This window comes from Rissa tridactyla, chromosome 7 (assembly GCF_028500815.1).
Source record: "Rissa tridactyla isolate bRisTri1 chromosome 7, bRisTri1.patW.cur.20221130, whole genome shotgun sequence".
Taxonomy (NCBI): domain Eukaryota; kingdom Metazoa; phylum Chordata; class Aves; order Charadriiformes; family Laridae; genus Rissa; species Rissa tridactyla.
Window position 1 is genome coordinate 52637046 of NC_071472.1, and position 17702 is coordinate 52654747.

The 17702-nt window shown below is 70.3% G+C and overlaps 2 protein-coding genes across 4 annotated transcripts; one reads left to right on the forward strand and one right to left on the reverse strand.

The window, feature by feature from the left end:
* Positions 1 to 810: 810 nt before the first annotated feature.
* On the forward strand, positions 811 to 7616 carry CORO6 (coronin 6). 3 transcript variants are annotated; one of them, XM_054208849.1, is made up of 12 exons: positions 811 to 897; positions 3031 to 3230; positions 3854 to 3976; positions 4468 to 4597; positions 4699 to 4880; positions 5016 to 5135; positions 5351 to 5470; positions 5896 to 6000; positions 6122 to 6267; positions 6354 to 6411; positions 6513 to 6741; positions 6878 to 7616. In XM_054208849.1, the coding sequence occupies exons 2-12, from the start codon at positions 3033 to 3035 to the stop codon at positions 6991 to 6993; spliced, it is 1527 nt and encodes a 508-aa protein (XP_054064824.1). In that variant the 5' UTR covers positions 811 to 897; positions 3031 to 3032; the 3' UTR covers positions 6994 to 7616. The 3 variants fall into 3 exon arrangements, with proteins under 3 accessions (XP_054064824.1, XP_054064823.1, XP_054064825.1); XM_054208848.1 differs by having other exon boundaries at positions 6513 to 6737; positions 6871 to 7615; XM_054208850.1 differs by lacking the exon at positions 5016 to 5135 and having other exon boundaries at positions 6513 to 6737; positions 6871 to 7612.
* Positions 7617 to 8597: 981 nt separating this feature from the next.
* Positions 8598 to 15735, reverse strand: ANKRD13B (ankyrin repeat domain 13B). Its single transcript, XM_054209061.1, has 15 exons — positions 15603 to 15735; positions 11963 to 12098; positions 11548 to 11672; positions 11419 to 11464; positions 11003 to 11146; positions 10685 to 10874; positions 10493 to 10559; positions 10294 to 10375; positions 10161 to 10225; positions 9948 to 10078; positions 9670 to 9827; positions 9434 to 9586; positions 9171 to 9331; positions 8923 to 8999; positions 8598 to 8823 (listed from the first exon to the last, which is right to left on the reverse strand). The coding sequence occupies exons 1-15, from the start codon at positions 15711 to 15713 to the stop codon at positions 8610 to 8612; spliced, it is 1860 nt and encodes a 619-aa protein (XP_054065036.1). The 5' UTR covers positions 15714 to 15735; the 3' UTR covers positions 8598 to 8609.
* Positions 15736 to 17702: the final 1967 nt, after the last annotated feature.

Genomic DNA, 17702 nt, shown 5'->3' on the forward strand with positions numbered 1-17702 from the left:
CTAAATCCCAAATCTGGCTTCTGGATGTGCCTGTAACCACCCCGCTATGCAAGGCTGGGGCTGATGTGGGCTCACCCCCGGGGGGTTGTAGCCCCCTTGCCCCTGGTGAGGGGGGGGGAGGTGGTGAGCCCACGGGGTGCGGTGGGTGTCGGGAGCCCCCGGGCCAGCCCATGGCGAGGGTCTCTGTGGGGCTGGGCTGGCCCCAGGGTGCGGGGGGGACCCATCCCTGTGGGATGCCCAGCAGCCCTGTGTCCCGCTTGAGCCCTGGGCAGAGGTGACCCTGGGGGGGGGGGCGGGTGACAACAGCCTGGGGGTGTCGAGGGCTGACCCTCCCTTTGCTTTCCCCCCCGTGCTTTAGGAAGATGCTGACTGGCAGGAGGGGGCAGAGGGGCTTCTGCCCCCCCCGCCCCAGCCCCCCGCAGCGCTGGGCCACGGGGCTCCCATGCACCGTGCCGGGGGGGAGGGGGGGGGCGGGAGCTGCGGGCACCCCTAAGCCCCCCCCCTCCTCTTTTGGGGAGGGAGCGAGTGCTGGCTGTGCCAGGGCTGCCCCCATCCCTGCGGGCAGAGCCGGGGGGGGGCAGGCAGGGGGCTGGGGGCCGGGCAGGGTGCGGGGGCAGGCGGGGCCGGGCCGGGCCCCCCCCCCCTTCTCCCGGTGCCCGCCGCGGGGGGGCTGTACCGGCCCCGGCGCCCGGCTGGGCTCAGCTGTTCTCTGCGGCAGCGGCACTGCGCGGTGCCGAGCCCAGCCGCGCCGGGCGGAGCGGAGCGGGGCCGGGCCGGGCTCGGCTTTGGGTGGGGGGTGGGGGGGGGGAAGCGGAGAGGGACCGGGGAACCGGGGGCCGGAGCCGGGCGGAGCCGAGCGGGACGCAGCGCCGGGCGCGGAGGAGCCGCGGAGCGCAGGTGGGAGCCGGGGCGCGGGCGGGGGCCGGGACGGGCGGCGGGCGCCGGGAGGGAGGGAAGGGGCGGCGGGGCGCCGGGCTGCGGCCCCCCGGGCCCCCCGGCCCCTCGCCCGCCCGCCGCCCGGCAGGAGATGGCTATATTTGGAAAGTGACCTCTGGTCGTTCCCGAGCAGCCGCTGCGGATTCAATTGTGGCAACGTAATGGCACGGCCGGGGAGCGGGGAGCGGGGCCGTCCTGCCTGCATCGTGCCTTGCACCTTGCCTGCACCCCGCCTGTGTCACACCCGTACCCTGCCTGCACCCTGCCTGCACCCTGCCTGCTCCCTCCAAGCACCCCATCCGACCCCACCTACGCCCTGCCTGTATCGTGCCTGCACCCTACTAACACCCTGCTTGCACCCTGCCTGCACCCCACCTGCACCCCGTCCAGCTGTCATGCCTGCGCCCTGCCTGAACTCTGCCTGCACCCCATTCAGCCCTGCCTGCAGACCGCTAGCACCCTGCCTGCACCCTCTCCATACCCTGCCTCTACCCTCCCTAAACTCCGCCTGCACCCCATTCAGCCCTGCCTGCAGACCGCTAGCACCCTGCCTGCACCCTGCCTCTACCCTCCTTAAACTCTGCCTGCACCCCATTCAGCCCTGCCTGCGCCCTGCCTGCAGACCGCTAGCACCCTGCCTGCGCCCTGCCTCTCCCCTGCCTGAACTCTGCCTGCACCCCATGCAGCCCTGCCTGCGCCCTGCCCAACTCCGCTCGCACCCCGCCTGCACCCTGCCCAACCCAGCCTGCACCCCGCACCCTGCCTGCACCCTGCCTGCACCCTGCCCACCCGGCCAGGCCGTCGCCCCCTCCCCTCCATGCCCACACCCCGAGCTCTGCTCCCCCCAGCAATGGATGAGGTGCTGTAAAACACCCGGAGGGCGTCCCCGCGGAGCCCACTCACTCCTCCCCAGGGCTGGGGACCGTGCCCAGGGCCATGGGGGTGACACCAGCGGTGCCAGTGTCCAGCCCCCCTCGGTAGCAGGGCTCCAGGTCCCTCAGCGCCCATCTCTGACCCGCACCCACTTTGCCAGGCCAGGGGCGATGCTGAAGGGCCATGGGGATCGCTGGGGACACCCAGGGACCGGGCAGATGTGGCTTGGCTTGGCGCTGCACGTGCCCTGGCCAAAAGCCACCGGCCGGGACGCGGAGGAGCGGATCTGCTCCTACCTCTGCCCGCCCCGGCCCCGCAGGCTGTGGGCAGCGCTGCCCGGCCCTCCGGAACGTGGTTTGGTGGCTGGATGTGGCCCCTGGCAATGGCTGAGGCCCCAAAAGAGCATAGGGGAGCCCCCGGGGTGGTCAGTGGCTCATGGGTGCTGCAGAGCACCGGGGGTTTTTGGGGTCCTGAGGGGCTCAGTGCCCCCAGGCAGGTCCCAGGAGCAGCGCAGGCTGGGGATGGAGATGGGTGGTTGCGGGCAGCGTGCCCGGCTCTGGCCGAGGGCTGGAGACCCCCCTGGAGCCATGCTGAGCACAGGGGGCTCCTCCGCACCCTGGCGTGCCCGTGGGGCTGCGTGGCTGTGCTGGGTCCAGCCCTCCCCCGGGCGAGTGGGTTGGGGGGGCAGAGTGGGTGTCATACGCGGGAGCGGGGGTGCCATGGGGGGAGGCGTGGGGTGGGCAACGCTGGAGGCACAGCCTCCCTCCAGGGTGCTGGGTTGAGCCAGGCGACCTCGGGCCACCAATGCTGGATGGGACAAGAGGGGATAAGCTGTGACCTGGTGCACGGCACCTCTGTGTCCGCCCCAAACTCCCCTCAGCCCAACTTCTCCACTGCAGCTGCTCGTGTGCCAAGCCCAGTGCCAGCCATGGGGCATGGCCGTGTCCCTGCCCGGCCGTCAAGTGCCTCCGGCTGCGGGATGCCCGTCCCCAGCACTTGCAGCACCCACACCCCCCCGCTGCCCCTGGTCCCTGCCGCGGGATCGGGGCCACATCAGGCACCATCCGGCATCCTCATCCCTGCCACCTCCGTGTCCCCAGGCACCCCCCCTGTGCCCAGGGTAGGGGGGGATCTCTCGGAGCGCGAGGCCCGAGGGGGCCAAAACCCCTCCACGCTGTGCTCGGGGGGGGGGGTGTCATGGCCTGACCCTGCGTCCCCCAGCCATGAGCCGCCGCGTGGTGCGCCAGAGCAAGTTCCGGCACGTCTTCGGGCAGCCGGTGAAGGCCGACCAGATGTACGAGGACATCCGCGTCTCCAAGGTGACGTGGGACAGCTCCTTCTGCGCCGTCAACCCCAAGTTTGTGGCCATCATCGTGGAGTCCGGCGGCGGGGGGGCCTTCATGGTCCTGCCCCTCGCCAAGGTGAGCGGGGAGGCCGACGGGGTCTGGTACCCCCCCGGGAGGTATTGTGGGGGGCGTGCTGATGGGCTCTGCTTTTGGGGGGCTGCTGTGGCCACACGGCCCCCCGGGTTTGCCCCAATATCCCTGTCCTCACACGGGGGCTTGGGGCAGAGGCAGCCTGGGGTGGTCACTGGCACCTGCGATGGGTGACGTCCCGGGGGCAACTGAGGTGATGGGGGAAACCCCTGTCTGCTTTCTCCCCAGCCCAAATTCCTCGGGGACACACGATGCCCGGGGAGCATCCCAGTGGGGAGGGGGTCTGCCCTGCCCACCCTGGCAGAGGGGCTCAGAAGGGGTCCCCAGCCCCTCCTCGCCATCACAGGGGACACAAAACAACCTCTCCCGAGGCACGTCGTTCCCCTCCACCTCCCTATGGGGCCTCATGCTCAGTGAGCCCCATTCTGTGCCTCAGTTTCCCCCTTCGAGACGGGTGCAAAGCTCTGGCCATTGCCGGGGCCCCCTGCCTGTCCCCACTTGTGCCACGGCCCCACGTGGTGGCCGGGCTGGGGCTTGAGGGCCACCTGGCAGGAATTCCCCCCTCCCCGGCCGCTGGGGAGACTCATCCCGGCACCTCGGCCTTGCAGACGGGACGGGTGGACAAGAACCACCCGCTGGTGACGGGGCACACGGCGCCCGTGCTGGACATCGACTGGTGTCCCCACAACGACAACGTCATCGCCAGCGCCTCGGAGGACACCACCGTCATGGTGAGGGGCCGGACCCCGGGCGGTAGAGGGGGAGCAGGGGAGGGCGGTGGGTGCCGGGGAAGCGGCACGGAGCATCCCCCCCCGCCCTTCTCCGCCGCCTGCGAAGTGTCACTGGCCTATTTTTAGCCCCGGTGCCATGCGTTCGCGCTGGCGGCGGCTGCTCTCTCCATGATGCAGCAGTTTGTGCTAAATATACCCGCCCCGGCGACTCAGCACCCAGGAATAGCTTGGGGGGGGGGGGGGGATGCGCCCCAGCTGTGCCCCCCTCCCTGTGCCCACCAGCCCCCCGAGTGCTGGGGACGCACCCCGGGCTGCAAGCGCTGCTGCCATCCCCTCGCCACCCTCCCTGCAGCCTGAGCCGGGATTAACGATGAGGTTAATTGGCTCCGAGGCCCTCAGCTGCTTAGCGCTCGCCCGCGGGGTGATCCCTGCTGCCCCACAACCCGCTCTCCGTGTCCCATCCCTGTCCCCGTCCCCCCCCCCCCCCCCAGGTGTGGCAGATCCCCGATTACGTCCCCGTGCGCAACATCACGGAGCCGGTGGTGACGCTGGAGGGACACTCCAAGCGGGTGGGCATCATCTCGTGGCACCCCACCGCCCGCAACGTCCTGCTCAGCGCAGGTAAGGGGGTCCCAGGTCACACACACACCTCCCCCCCGCCTCCACCGGGGTCGGTGGGGGATCGGCGGGGCAAGGGCATCCACTCCGTTGGTCCCCCGCAGGCTGTGACAACCTGGTGATCCTCTGGAACGTGGGCACGGGGGAGATGCTGCTGGTGCTGGAGGACATGCACACCGACCTCATCTACAACGTGGGCTGGAACCGCAACGGCAGCCTCCTCGTCACCACCTGCAAGGACAAGAAGGTCCGGGTCATCGACCCCCGCAAGCAGCAGGTCGTGGCGGTGAGTGCCCCCGCTGGGTCCCCCCCACCGTCCCGCCGCGGGGTGTCCCCCCCTCCCCGTGCCCGCCTGACCCTACTAACCGCCCGCACCCGCGCGTCTCTGTCTTTGGTTTTAACCCGCTAACGGCCGGCGCAGGAGAAAGCCAAACCGCACGACGGCGCCCGCCCCATCCGCGCCATCTTCATGGCCGATGGCAAGATCTTCACCACCGGCTTCAGCAAGATGAGCGAGCGGCAGCTGGGCCTCTGGGACCTGGTACGAGACGGCGGCTCCCGGCCCGGCCAGCGCCGCCCCGGGGACACACCGAGTGACGGGGGTGCTCCCCAACCGCACGTGCACCCCTGGAGCCACATGCACTCCCCAGGAGCAGGACTCAGCGGCTGTTTTTGGGGGACAGATCCGGACCCCCCACACACACCCGTTTTCCCTCCTTCCCCTGCCCCCTGCTGACTCTTTCCCCCTCCCCCCAGGAGAGGTTTGCCCCCCACGAAGGGCTGAGGCCCGTGCGGGCCATCTTCACGCGGGAAGGACACATCTTTACCACGGGCTTTACCAGAATGAGCCAGCGGGAGCTGGGCTTGTGGGACCCGGTAACGAGCCCGCATGGAGTGCTGCCCTGGGAACTTGGCCCTCCCTCCCCCCCCCCCCGCCCTGCCTCGACCCCCCTGAATCCCCGGGATGGGGTGCCTGCTGCATCCCCAGCTCCCCCAAAAGATGTCAAGTTTCCAAGTGTGCTGTGCTGTGCCGTGCGTGGGGAGGGGGCTGGCGGGGGGCAGGGAGGGCTCGGGGTGGGGGAAGCCAGGCTGGGGTGCAGCCAGTCGTGCAGGTAAGCAGGAGTGGGGCAGGGGGTGCCGGGAGGGGGGGCATGCCAAACTGCTTGCCGGAGGGCTTGCGTACCCTGGAGTCGGGGGACAAGCCCCGTCCCCGCAGTGTGCCGTGGTTAATGAGTGTGACTAACCGGGATGGGGGTTTTGGGGCCACTGCTCACCCCCCCTCCACTACTCTGGGCCCCCAGAAAAACTTTGAGGAGCCCATCGCCCTGCAGGAGATGGACACGAGCAACGGGGTCCTGCTGCCCTTCTACGACCCCGACTCCAGCATCGTCTACCTCTGCGGGAAGGTAACACCACCACCATCCCCCCCCCCCCCGCCCCACCCCGGGGCTCACCCAGCCTGTGCCACCCCGTCCCTGGGGGTCTGGGGGTGCCGGGGCCGGCTGACACCTGTCCCCACGCCCGCAGGGTGACAGCAGCATCCGGTACTTCGAGATCACGGACGAGGCGCCCTACGTGCACTACCTGAGCACCTACAGCAGCAAGGAGCCCCAGCGGGGCATGGGCTTCATGCCCAAGCGCGGGCTGGACGTCAGCAAGTGCGAGATCGCCCGGTGAGAGCCCGGGGGGGGGGGGGGCTGGGGGGAGGCGGAGGGGTCGGGGGGAGCGGCCGGACCCTGACCACCTCTGCCCCACGCAGGTTCTTCAAGCTGCACGAACGCAAGTGCGAGCCCATCGTCATGACGGTGCCGCGCAAGGTGAGCCCTGGGAGGGGGGCGGTCCCAGGGGACGTGGAGGGGGTTTGGGGGGGGGGGGGGGGACACACCACGCCTCACCGCCGTCTCCCTCACCCCCGCAGTCAGACCTCTTCCAGGATGACCTGTACCCCGACACGCCGGGCCCCGAGCCGGCCCTGGAGGCGGACGAGTGGCTGTCGGGGAAGGACGCGGAGCCCATCCTCATCTCGCTGCGGGACGGCTACGTCCCCGTCAAGAACCGGGAGCTGAAAGTGGTCAAGAAGAACATCCTGGACAGCAAGCCCCCCCCGGGCCCCCGCCGCAGCCACTCCACCTGCGAACCCGACGTGAGTGTCCTGGGGACGGGGGCTTCACGGCGGGGTTGTCCCCCTGCCTGGGGTGAGGTTTTGGGGGGACAACCCCGGAGGGGGCTCCCCGGTGACCCTGCGTGTGTGTGCGTGTGTGTGTCCCCCGCAACAGCGGCCAGCCTTGGAGGAGGTGCTGGAGGAGATCCGTGCCCTGAAGGAGACGGTCCAAGCGCAGGAGAAGCGCATCTCCGACCTGGAGAACAAACTCTGCCAGTTCACCAATGGCACGGACTAGCGTGGCGGCCACGGCCGCGGGCCAGGCGAGGACTGCCCCGGCCCCCCCCGGGGATTAAAGCCAAGTCCCCGCAGAGGGCAGGAGCCCAGAGCCGTGTTCTTTCCCCAGGAGCCAAGGCTGCAGGGAGGGGGTCAGACCCTGACAACCCCCCCACAACAGGCATCGGCCGCATCTTGCTCCCGGGGCGCACGCCGACACCCCGCTGCAGCGCCTGGGGGGGGTCCCGCTTCGGTGCCTGCAGGCTGGGGCTGCTGAGCATCCCTCCTCGGGGACCTGCGAGCCGGGCACCGGCATCCTCCCAGGATGGGGGCTGCAGGGCCCCCCCCGCCCAGGATGCACTTGGGCACGGTGCTACCCCCCCCCCCCTCCCCCCCCGCCATCACCCCCCTCGGCGGGTGCTCCCAACCAACCCTTTGCTCCTGGGTCCCCCTTTAATAAAGGCCTTGGCCAACCCGTGGCCACGCGGCCAGTACCAGGCATGTGGGACCACCACGCCGGGGGGGCCCTGCCTGCACACCCCCCACACGCCCCCCCAGTGCAGGCAGAGAGAGGCCGAGAGAGACAAACATTAAAGAGCATTTATTGGTGTTGGCCGCGGTCGGAGCTGCTCGGGCTCCCCCGGCCCTGGCCCAGACGTTGCTTGTGGGGTGCATGGAGGTGGTGGGGGGGCGGCACCGGCTACGAAAAGTCCCAGGGAAGCGAGAATGGCACCCCCCTCCCCCCTCCCCCCCCATGGCCCCCGGCCCCCCGTGTGCAAAGAGGAGCAGCCCGGGGCGGGGGGCCCGGGGTTAGCACCATTTGACGTAAGGTTTCTCTCGGGGGGGCAGTGCCCGGGACGAGGGGGTGCAGTGCTGCCAAGGAGGGGGGTGTGGGGGGCATCCGAGCAGGGGAGGGGGTGCGAGCAGGGGACAAGATGGAGGGGGGGGATGACACTGGGTGACCTTTCACAGGCACCCCCTCTGCTGCCCCAGCGGACCCCCACGCCGGGGCGGGGGGGGGGGGTGTGTGGCTCTGCAGCCCCACGCTGGCTGTGGGGTGCAATGGGGCTGACACCCCCTCCGCACCCCACCCCCGCCCCCATTGGCAGGCAGAGCAGCTCCCGGGTAAGTGCACTTGGTAGCGCCTGGGCAGGGGGGCCAAGGGGGCTGGGAAGAGCCCCCCAGCTCTGGGGGCACCCCGGGACTGCACGCAGCTGGCAGCCCCCCCATCTGGGGTAGGATGTGCCCCCTACCGCCTTTCCAGGCTGAGGGGCCAAGCAGCACACCATAGGGTGGTTGTGGGGGGGGCTAGGGCTGTCCCGGGGGCGGCATACAGTCTGTGGGTTGCCCCCCCCGGGTCCCTGCCACCCCAGCTGCGGACTGTCACTCCCCCCAACCCTGTGCTGCTGTGGGGTGTCCCCTGTCCCCCCCCACCCCTGTACCATCCCAGCTATGGGGACAATCTCTCCCCAGCCAGGGCCAAATCCTGCACCCCCCCCTCCCTGTTTGCCCTCCACAGTGCTTGCGCTGGCTCCCCCCACCCCGCTCCCCCTCTGTGCCCCCCCCACGGCTCCGGCCGCGTCCCCATCCCCATCAGGGTGGCTGGGGGGGGGGGAGGGTGTCAGCGGGGGCGCGGGGTCACTTCTCCGTCAGTGAGAGCTGCAGGATCCGCTGCAGCTCTTCTTCCTCCTGGCGCGTCCGGCGCTCGGCTTCCTCCTGCTCCCGCGCCGACAGCGCCATGGCCAGCCGCAGCTGCTCCGCGTAGCTGGGGAACAGGGCGCTGGGCCCCCCACTGCCCCCCCCCGGGGCCGGGCTGACGGGGGGACGGGGGGACGGCGTGTGCTGGGGAGTCCTGGGGTGGAGGGGTTGGGGGCAGGCTCTCAGCGGGGGTCCCTACGGGGCCAGCACCCACTCCCGCTCCCCCCGGGGGGGCTGGCCGGACCTTACCAACCTGTCTCCCCGGCGGCCCTCGTGCGACATAGGGTGGGTGCCCGGTTTGCTGTTGGTCAGTGCTTCCCAAATGGTCACCTGTGTCCGGCGGCAAAGGACCCCAAAACCCAGCCCCCCGGCGTGAGCTCTGACCCGCCGCCGTGGGATGCAGGGATGGGGAGAGCATCCCAGGGCAGCATCAGGACAGGGTGGGCAGCGGGGTCCCCCCGCCGGGGTTGGGGGCCGGGAGGGGGGGGTGGCAGTGCCCACCTGGTCGTACTCGCTGCCCGCTTCCAGCAGGCTCTGCTGGATGGCGAACTGCAGCAGGTCATCCTCGTCCTCCCGCAGGGCGTCCTGGTGGGTACCCACCACGCTGTACCCCCGCGGCACCTCAAAGAGCGCCGGGTCCATCTCGCACGCCCGGCACGAGGCTGCGGGGAGACAGGCGCTGGCATGGCTGGGCACCCCGTTATGTCTGTGTGTGTGTCCCCCTGCACCAGCCGTGTCGTCCCCCCGCCCCCGGCCCCGCGTACTCAGGGAGCTGGAGCTGCTGACGGAGGAGGAGTCGCTGCTGGGCGAGGGCGCCTCACTGCTGGGGCTGTGCCGCAGAGAGCTGACGGGCTCGTCGCACCCGTTGAGGTTCCCGAAGGTGATGCGGGCGTTGAGGATGTGGAAGATGGGGATTTCTGCGGGAAACAAAGGGGAAAAACAGCAGGGAGGGAAGCCGGCTGCGCCACCCACGCCAGCGACAAAGCTCCCCCCCCCGTACCGATCTTGACGGGGAAGCCGGGCGGGAGGCGCAGGGTGATGAAGTCCCGCAGTTTGGCGAAGAGCGCGTTGCTTATTGCCATGAGGTCGATGATGGGGGCAACCTGCTCACAGAGGGACAGCGGGTGGTCCTCGCACAGCCACAGCTTGGCCTTGAACCTGCCGGGGACAGGCGCCAGGCTGGGGACCCCCGACTGCCCACCCCCCCCACCCCGGGGGGCTCTGCAGCGGTCGGGGGGGGGACCGAGGGGGTCCCCAATCCGCTCCTTCCCCCCTCACTTCTGCGTCTTGGTGGTGAGCTCCATGGGCCGCCCCATGTCCCGGTTTCCCAGCTCGAAGTTGGGGTTGAAGTACTCCTCGGGGGTGATGGCGGTGGGGTTGGTGTGGCTCAGCGTCTGCGTGATCAGCGTCTGCGGGACAGCCCAGCAGGGTAACGGGGGCTTTTGGCGGGGGGGGCCACCCACCCATGAGGACACCCCCTGACAGACTCACCCCGTTGTTGGGCCCCACGTGCTGCTCGGCGATGCCCAGGAAGGACTGCAGGGGGGTCTTACTGCCTGCGGGAGAGGGGGTGAGGGCCGGAGCCGGCGCAGCGCCCTGCCCGCCCAGCCCCCACCGCCTCCACCTTTGCTCTTGCCCTTGTGCTGGTCCGAGAGGTGCTCGGTCCGCGTCCGCGTGATCAGCTCCACGTTGGACGCGCCGTAGACCTGCCCGAGGAGGGGAAACACCAGAGATGGATAACCCCCCCCCCGGAAAAAAATTGGCGATACACCCCACCCCCCCAACCCCCACCCCCAGGAGGCTAAAATCCCCCTGCCCCTCACCTTGGCCTCGTACCCATTCACCATTTCCGTCTTCTCGCTCCTCCAGCCCAGGATGCCGGACTTGTTCCTGGGGGTGACACAGGGCACCGTGAGCGATGGATGGTCTCGCTCGGACAGCCAAGAGTGCGGACACCCCGGCGGGCTGTGCATCCCTGGGCGGGGGGGAGGAACTCGGTGCTGCCCCCAGCCCACCTCTCGAAGGCGATGTTCTTGGTGTCGAGCTGGGTGGTGACGACGGGGGCCGTCAGCCGTCCCATCACCTGCTCCTCGGTGGGCTGCACAGCAGCCAGCAGCACCTCCTGGTCGTGGCTGGCCAGGGCCAGCGTCTCCGAGTAGACCACCCGCCGGTCGTGGTCGATCTCCATCACCACCGCGCTGGTGTCTAGGGTCGGGGGGGGCAGGGTATGTGGGGACAACCACGGTCCCCACCACGTCACCCAGCCCTGCCGCAGCACCAAGGGGCTCTGCCGGTGCTCCCCGGCGAGGGGGGACACCCCGGTGACGGCTCACCTTGTCCCCGAAAGACGAAGCTGCGGTTGCCCCGCTGCCAGGTCATATGGTCGAAGCCCAGCAGCGTGGTGTCCACCCGCAGGTTCTGGCCGCTCTTCCACACCTTGTAGGTGTCGCTGGGGCAGATCTTGGACACCAGCGGCACTGGGGAGAGACGGCGATAGCCCAGCCAGGGGTGGGGCCACCCTGCACCCCCGGGTGGGCTGCCAGCGCTGAGCTGGAGGGGAGATGTGCCCGGGAACCCAACACCTGGGTGGAATTGGGGTCTGCAAGCTTGGAGCGTAGGGGGGCAAGAGGACAGGTGTCCCCCGTCCTGGGGCTGGGGGCGGATGTTGGGGCTGGGGGCAGCGCCAGAGATGGGGGAGGCCCTGCTGGGAAACTCCTGCTCCCCCCGCCACGCTCTGCCCCGAGCTTACCCCAGCTGGTGAACTCCCACTTCATCTCCACGTAGAAGTCCTGGGCCTGCAGAGAGCACAGCGGGGTCAGGAGGAGCCCGTGGCCGGCATCCCCCTCCCCACCATGGCGCCCCCGCCTGAGGGAGGTACCTTGCGCAGCTTCTCCAGCAGGATGGGGATCCCGGCAAGACGTTTGATGGCTCTCTGGTAGTCGCGGTAGCGCAGGACCAGCTGCACCAGCTCCAGGTCACGGGTGCTCACGGCCTCCTGCAGGACTGCAGGGCAGAGAGGGGCAGTGACCAGGGTGGGTGGCACGGCACGGCATGGCATGACACGGTGCGGCACGGCGCGGTGCGGCAGAGCCGGCCACTGCACAGGAGCCACATGCACCGCATGAGCTGCCCCTTGGGGAGCTGCAGCACCAGGCTGAGCACGCCCGTGTCCGTGCCTGTGCCCATGCCCGTGTCCGCGGCCATGCCCCTATCCATGCCCGTGCCCATGCCTGTGCCCGTGCCCATGCCCAGGCAGCTTGGCAGGGGACCGAGGCAGCCAGCCCCCCGCTCACCTGTCCAGCCGCTGCGGTTCTCCTTGCCCACGTCGGCGCCATGCTTCAGCAGCACCCTGGCGCACTCGAGGTGGCCCAGCGTGGTGGCCAGGTGCAGTGGGGTGCGTCCTCGGGGGTCCAGCTGCTCAATGTCAGCCTGCCGGGAGGTTGCGGGGCTCAGGGGACACGGGGACAGCCAGACCTCAGCCCCCCCCCCAGTGCCCTCTTGCAGATGGGAGGGAGCAGCCAGGGAAAGAAGCCAACATTTGCCGGTATCTCGGTGAGCATCCCCATCCCTGAGCTCCCCCAAGAGATGCACATGCACTGCACCCCAAAAGGCTCTCCACTGCCAGCCCCATGGGGAAGGTGGGGAGAGCGCGGCGGTGGCTGCCAGCACCCAGCATGGATCCACACGGTCAAGGCTGGGCTGCACGAATGCCCCCCGGTGCGGCGGATGGAGCTCTGCACAGCTTGATGCAGCCGCAAACCTGGGAAAAGCCCCCACCACTGGGATTTGGAGTGGGAGTAGGGGGGGCTGCCGCCCAGTTGCCAGGCAGCAGCTGCCGGCAGCCCCCCTCCGCTGGGGCCGGGAGCACGGCGGGCGACGTGGGCTGCGGCGGCGGGCGCACGTGTTCCCCTGCCTGAGCTGGGGGCGGGCGGCTGCGTGAGCGGAGCGGCTGCTCGGAGGATCCCCGGGCCCTGGGGAGCTGGCGCGTTGGGGCTGCGATTGTTTGTGCCAAACCCGGAGCCTGGCGCCCAGCCAGCCCCGAGGAATCCCTCACCCGCCGGCAGCGGCGGTGGGCGCCCATCGAGCACCCACGGGCCCCTGCTCCACCCCCACCCCCCCTGCAAGGTACAGCATCGCACCCGTGCCCGGGGCTGGGGCCACTGCTTGGGGCTTTATGGAGCAGCACTGGGGGTGGGGGTCATTCTCTGCCCCCCCAGCACCCAACTGGGGCAGAAGCCTCGTGCCCAGAAAGGGGTGGTCAGATGCTGCTGGGGCAGGAGGCAGTGGGGATGAACCCCAAAACAGGGCATGGGTTTTGGGGGGGAACACTCCTGGGAGCACCAACCTGGGGTGCAGCACCCAAAGGTGCTGGCTGGGACCGGGCACCCCAGTTTGGGGCTGGGCAGGGCTGGGGTGTGGGGTCTCCAAACCCCGTCCTTGTCCCTGTCTTGCTCTTGGGCATGTCCTGCTGTCCCTCTGCCCTGGGGATGTCCCCATCCCTGTCCAGGCTGTGGGCATCCTCCTGCCTCTCATCCCCAGGGGCTCACCGGGCAGGGGGACCCCCCCAGGCTGCCCAAACTGCCAGAGCGAAACAGCCCCCCAGTTCCCCGGGAACCAGTGCGCTGCTCGAACGCTCTCCAGGCGACTGCTGCTTCTTAATTGCGCTAATGAAATGACTCTAATTAAAGCAATCGCCCCCCAGCCGGGGGACGGGTGCTGCAGGCTCAGCAGGGCTCCCCAGCCGCAGCCCTGCCCCAGCGCCGGGTGGGACGAGGGTCCCCGCTGCGGGGACGCAGCGCTGGAGCCAACCCCGGGGGACACGGCGTGACCCAGTTTTCGCTGATGAGAGCTCGGTCCCGGGCCCTGGCGCTGGGACGACTCCGTCTCGGGGGCTGTGGCACAGACCTCCAAGTGCTGCCCATCCTGGGGCTGTGACACCCACCAGGGATGGGGACAGGGACGGGAATGGCTTCGGGATGGCAGCGGTGCGGCGCAGGACCGCAGCTCGGCTGCTCCTCCTCCTGTGCCAGCCAGGCGCATGGCACAGCGCAGCCCCTCTGCTGGGGTTGTCCCCAGGGTGGGGGACCTCAGCGTGGGCACAGAACCCGGCGCCTGCTCCCCGGTGGCACAGGGGGACACGGGCCAGTGCCGGGAGACGGTGCCAGGCGCTGCTGTCCCTGTGCAGCCTCAGGTCCCTGCCATGTGTGATGGGGCAGGCTGTGATGTGGGGTGTCCTGGCACAATGGGCTCCGTGTCACTGCCTGCCGCGTCCTCGTGCTGTCCCTGCCACGGGGACTCGCTGTCCCTCTCTCCCCAGGTGGAGGCAAGCGTGGATGGGGGCTCATGGTGACAATTCAAGGGTGACCCACACAGGGCCCTTATGGGGACACGGAGAGGAGCAATGCTGCCAGCTGCCCCAGCGCCTCCCAACCCCAAACACCTGCACATGGCAGGGAGGGGGGGGGCTGTGTGGTTTCACTGCCCTGTCTGGGTCCCCGGGGTGGCAGGAGGGCAGAGCCCCCGGGCAGGGGGACACCCAGCCCCCAGCATCACCCCCACACCAGCCCCGACCCACTTACGCGGGGGATGCTCCAGCAGGGACGAGGGCTGAGCCGTGTCCCCGGATGCCCTGGATGAAGGTGGGGGGCTCAGCCTGGGCTGGCCCCCACCTCCTTCCCCCAGATGCCCACCTGCTCTGGGGTCTGGCCTGATGCATCCATGGGCCCCCCCTCCGCGCACCCCTGGGGTGCACGCAGGGCTGGATTTGCTCCCGACCTACAAATGGCGGCGGGGGCAGTGGGGGCCATGGCAGAGCCCCTCCACTTGGGGGGCTGGCTTAGAAATCCTCTCTGCAGGCGAGCGGGGCCGGAGCCGCCCTCGCAGCCCCTGCACCGCCCCGCGCCCGCCGAGCTGCTGCTGCCTGCGCCCGGCTTTGATCTCCGCTGCACCGAGCTCCTGGGAAAAATGACCCCGAATTACCACGGAAATAAAAACGCCGGCGTCGGGGTGGGGGACCGGGGTGATGCCGGTGCAGCCCCCCGGCCGGCCCCACAATGGAAGCGGGTGTGGCGGCAGCTGTCGCCTGCATCCCGGCGGGAGCATCACGGCACGGTGGTCCCCCCCCCGTTTCGTGCATCTCCGGGGTCCATGCGGTGCGGCCCTCAGCACCCCGGGGTGCCGGGAGCTGGGCTGGGGGAGCAGGGATGCTCGGCACAACCTCGCCGCCGGCCTCCCTCCAGCGCCTGCGGTTTCCTGCGTCTTCGGGGCTGGGTTTTAATTACCTGAATTGCAACGCCACGGGGGAGAGGGAGGCTGGGAACCCGCCTGGGGACGCGCCCGCGGCCCCGCTGTCACCGGCCGGCTGGGGGGTTCCCGAGCTGGGGGGCATGGTGGGTCCCCCCCACCCTGAGAAGAACCTGCCTGGCCTCCGTGGGCTGGGGGGCTGAGCCCTGGCAGGATCAGGGCCTTGTGTCTCCCCCCTCAAGAAGGGCTCAGCCTGAGGGTGGGGAGCTGGGGGCTGCACCCCCAGCGGGGCTGGCAGCACCCTGAGAAATGGGGTGCGTGTCGGGGTGCCGGGGGCCCGCAGAGGCCTAGCAGGGAGCCAGGGACACGTGGGGAGGGACAAGCGGGGCTGCGTGCGCCGGGGGATGCAGGGGACCCGCGGGTGGTACCCATCGCTCCATGCCATCCCCGGGGGGCAGCTGGCAGGGTCCCGGGCTGCAGGGGGACACACGACACCCCCAGATCCCTGCCAACCCCGGGATGGACCCCATCCCCATCATCATCATCATCTCCATCCTCATCCCAGCCCCGAGCAGGAGCCCCGGCTGCATTGCATCAGCCCGAGCCGAACCGGGCCGTTACCGGCGGTGCATCCCCCCCGTGTGTCGTGTGTCTTGTCGTCCCCCCCCGGCCCTGCGCCGCCACCCCCACCTGCTTGGCGCTGAGCTCCCGGTCCAGGTCGCGGGCTCGGTTGTGCCAGACGAGGTAGTGCAGCGGGTACCTGCCCTCCGGCCCCTTCCTGCCTGAGCAAGACGCGAGCATCCTCCGTGCATGCTGGAGCGGCGGCGGCGGGCGCGGCGCGGGGCGGAGCGGGGCGCGGGGGGGCGCGGGGCGGGGCGGCCACGGCACCTCCCGCCCGGTGCTTCCCCCGCCGTCCCGTTCCCCCCCGCCCCCCCCCCGCCCCTCCTCCTCCCTCCAGCATCGCCCGGCCTCATGGGACTTGTAGTCGCCCTGCCCGGCATCGCCCCCTTCCTCCTCCTCGCCCCCCTCTCCCCGCCCCCCCCCCCAAGAACTGCTCAGCCCATCACCGCGGCCCCCGACCCCGCAAGGGTGGATGCAAAGGGTCACCCCGCTGGCACTCAGACCCCCCTCCCCAATCCCCCCCCCCCCCCCCCCCCGCCGAGGCTGATTCCCCCCTCCCGGCTGACCCCTGCTCCCCCCATGGGTCAGGGCGCCCAGGCACATGGTGGGGTAGGGTGAAGGCGGGGGACAGGGGCCGTGTGGGGGCCGTGCGGGGGGGGTGGTCCAAGCCCCCCCACCCCGGGCAGCGGCAGGCGCAGGCCCCCGGCCCCGTTTCCTTTTCCGCCTGCGTTTCTCCGGGGCGGGCGTCGTGTTTTCCGGCTGCTGCCCGAGAACAATGCGAGGCTGGGCCTCCGCCGGCCGCCTCGGCCTCCCGCCGGCGCCACGCTCCCGGCCCCCCACCCCGCTGCCCCCCACCCTGCCAGGGGGCCGCTGCCGAGGGGCGAACCCCCTCGTTACTATTCTCCGCTCGGCCATGCCGAAGGCGGCGGCGGTCGCATCCCCCTGCCCCGGTTCCCGCACAGCATCCCCCAACTCCCCGCCAGCCCTGCTGCCCCATGACGTCATGCGCCATCTCCCCGGCAACCAGCGGTGAGGTCACCCGCGGCGCAGGGCGTACGGCCTGGCCTGTGGTGGTGGGGGGCAGGATCAGGCCCCGCTCCAGTGGCTGCTGCCTGGGGTGGCTGCGCCACAGGGGTCCAGCCCACACAGCTGCCCCTGGGGCCCCCAAGGTGACACTGGGGTGCCCCCCCCCGCTCCCATAAATGATCCCAGAGGGGGGAACAGACCTCAAATGGACCTCAGTCCCGCCCCCCCACCAAATCCCCTGCCGAACGCCCCAGGGGGGCCATAGCCCACCCCGCGCACCCCCAGTGCAGCGTCCTGCCTGCACTGCTGGGGCAGGCGGGGGACCCCAATGTCCTGGGATCCCCAGAGGCTGCCCGAGCTGCACCCCGTGGTGCACTTGGGATGGGGCCGGGGTGGGGAGCTGGGGGGGTGCACAGGAGTGGGGTGCACAGTGCCAGAGCTGGCACTGGGAACAGGGGGCTGGAGGGTGCCCAGCGCCGGGGCTGAATCCAGGACGAGTGCCCAGAGCCGGTGCTGGGATGCCCAGAGCAGGACTGGGACAAGCCAGGACTGGGGTGTGCAGGACCCGGGATGGGATCAGGACCAGGATCAGAACCAGGACCCTGAGGGAGGGATGAACAGGACCAGGGCAGTGCCCTGGACTGAGAATGGGACCAGGAGGGCACTGAGGACTGGGACTGGGGTCAGGACTAGGAGATGCCAGCAGGAGGTCCAGAGCCAGGGAGATGCCCAGGAGCAGGACCAGGAATAGGACCAGGGGATGCCCAGGAGTGGGACCAAGAGCAGGACCTGGGCGAGGGGATACTCAGGAGCAAGAACAGGACCAGGGGACAACCAGAAGCAGGGCCAGGACCAGCGTATGCCAAGGAGCAGGATCAGGACCAGGGAGACGTCCGGGAGCAGAACCATGATCAGGACCAGGGGATACTCAGCACCAGGACCGGGACATGCCCAGGAGCAGGACCAGGACCAGGGGGCTGCCCAGGAGCAGGCAGGCGGGGGGTGCTCAGGACTGGAACCCGAACCGGGGCGGGGGGTGATGCCCAGAACCTGGGGTGGGATACCCAGAACCGGGACCGGGACCAGGAGCGGCACCGGGAGGCGGAGCGGGCTGTGCTGGGTGCGGGTGCGGATGCAGGTGTT

Bases quoted from the DNA above. Each gene is read 5' to 3' on its own strand.
- CORO6 (XM_054208848.1), top strand. From the start codon at position 3,033: ATGAGCCGCCGCGTGGTGCGCCAGAGCAAGTTCCGGCACGTCTTCGGG. The intron at 3,977-4,467 runs GTGAGGGGCCGG...CCCCCCCCCCAG, and splicing joins CGGAGGACACCACCGTCATG to GTGTGGCAGATCCCCGATTA. The intron at 5,136-5,350 runs GTACGAGACGGC...CCCTCCCCCCAG, and splicing joins AGCTGGGCCTCTGGGACCTG to GAGAGGTTTGCCCCCCACGA.
- ANKRD13B (XM_054209061.1), bottom strand. From the start codon at position 15,713: ATGCTCGCGTCTTGCTCAGGCAGGAAGGGGCCGGAGGGCAGGTACCCG. The intron at 11,673-11,962 runs GTGAGCGGGGGG...TCTGCCCTGCAG, and splicing joins GAACCGCAGCGGCTGGACAG to TCCTGCAGGAGGCCGTGAGC. The intron at 8,824-8,922 runs GTTGGTAAGGTC...CCTCCACCCCAG, and splicing joins GAGGGCCGCCGGGGAGACAG to GACTCCCCAGCACACGCCGT.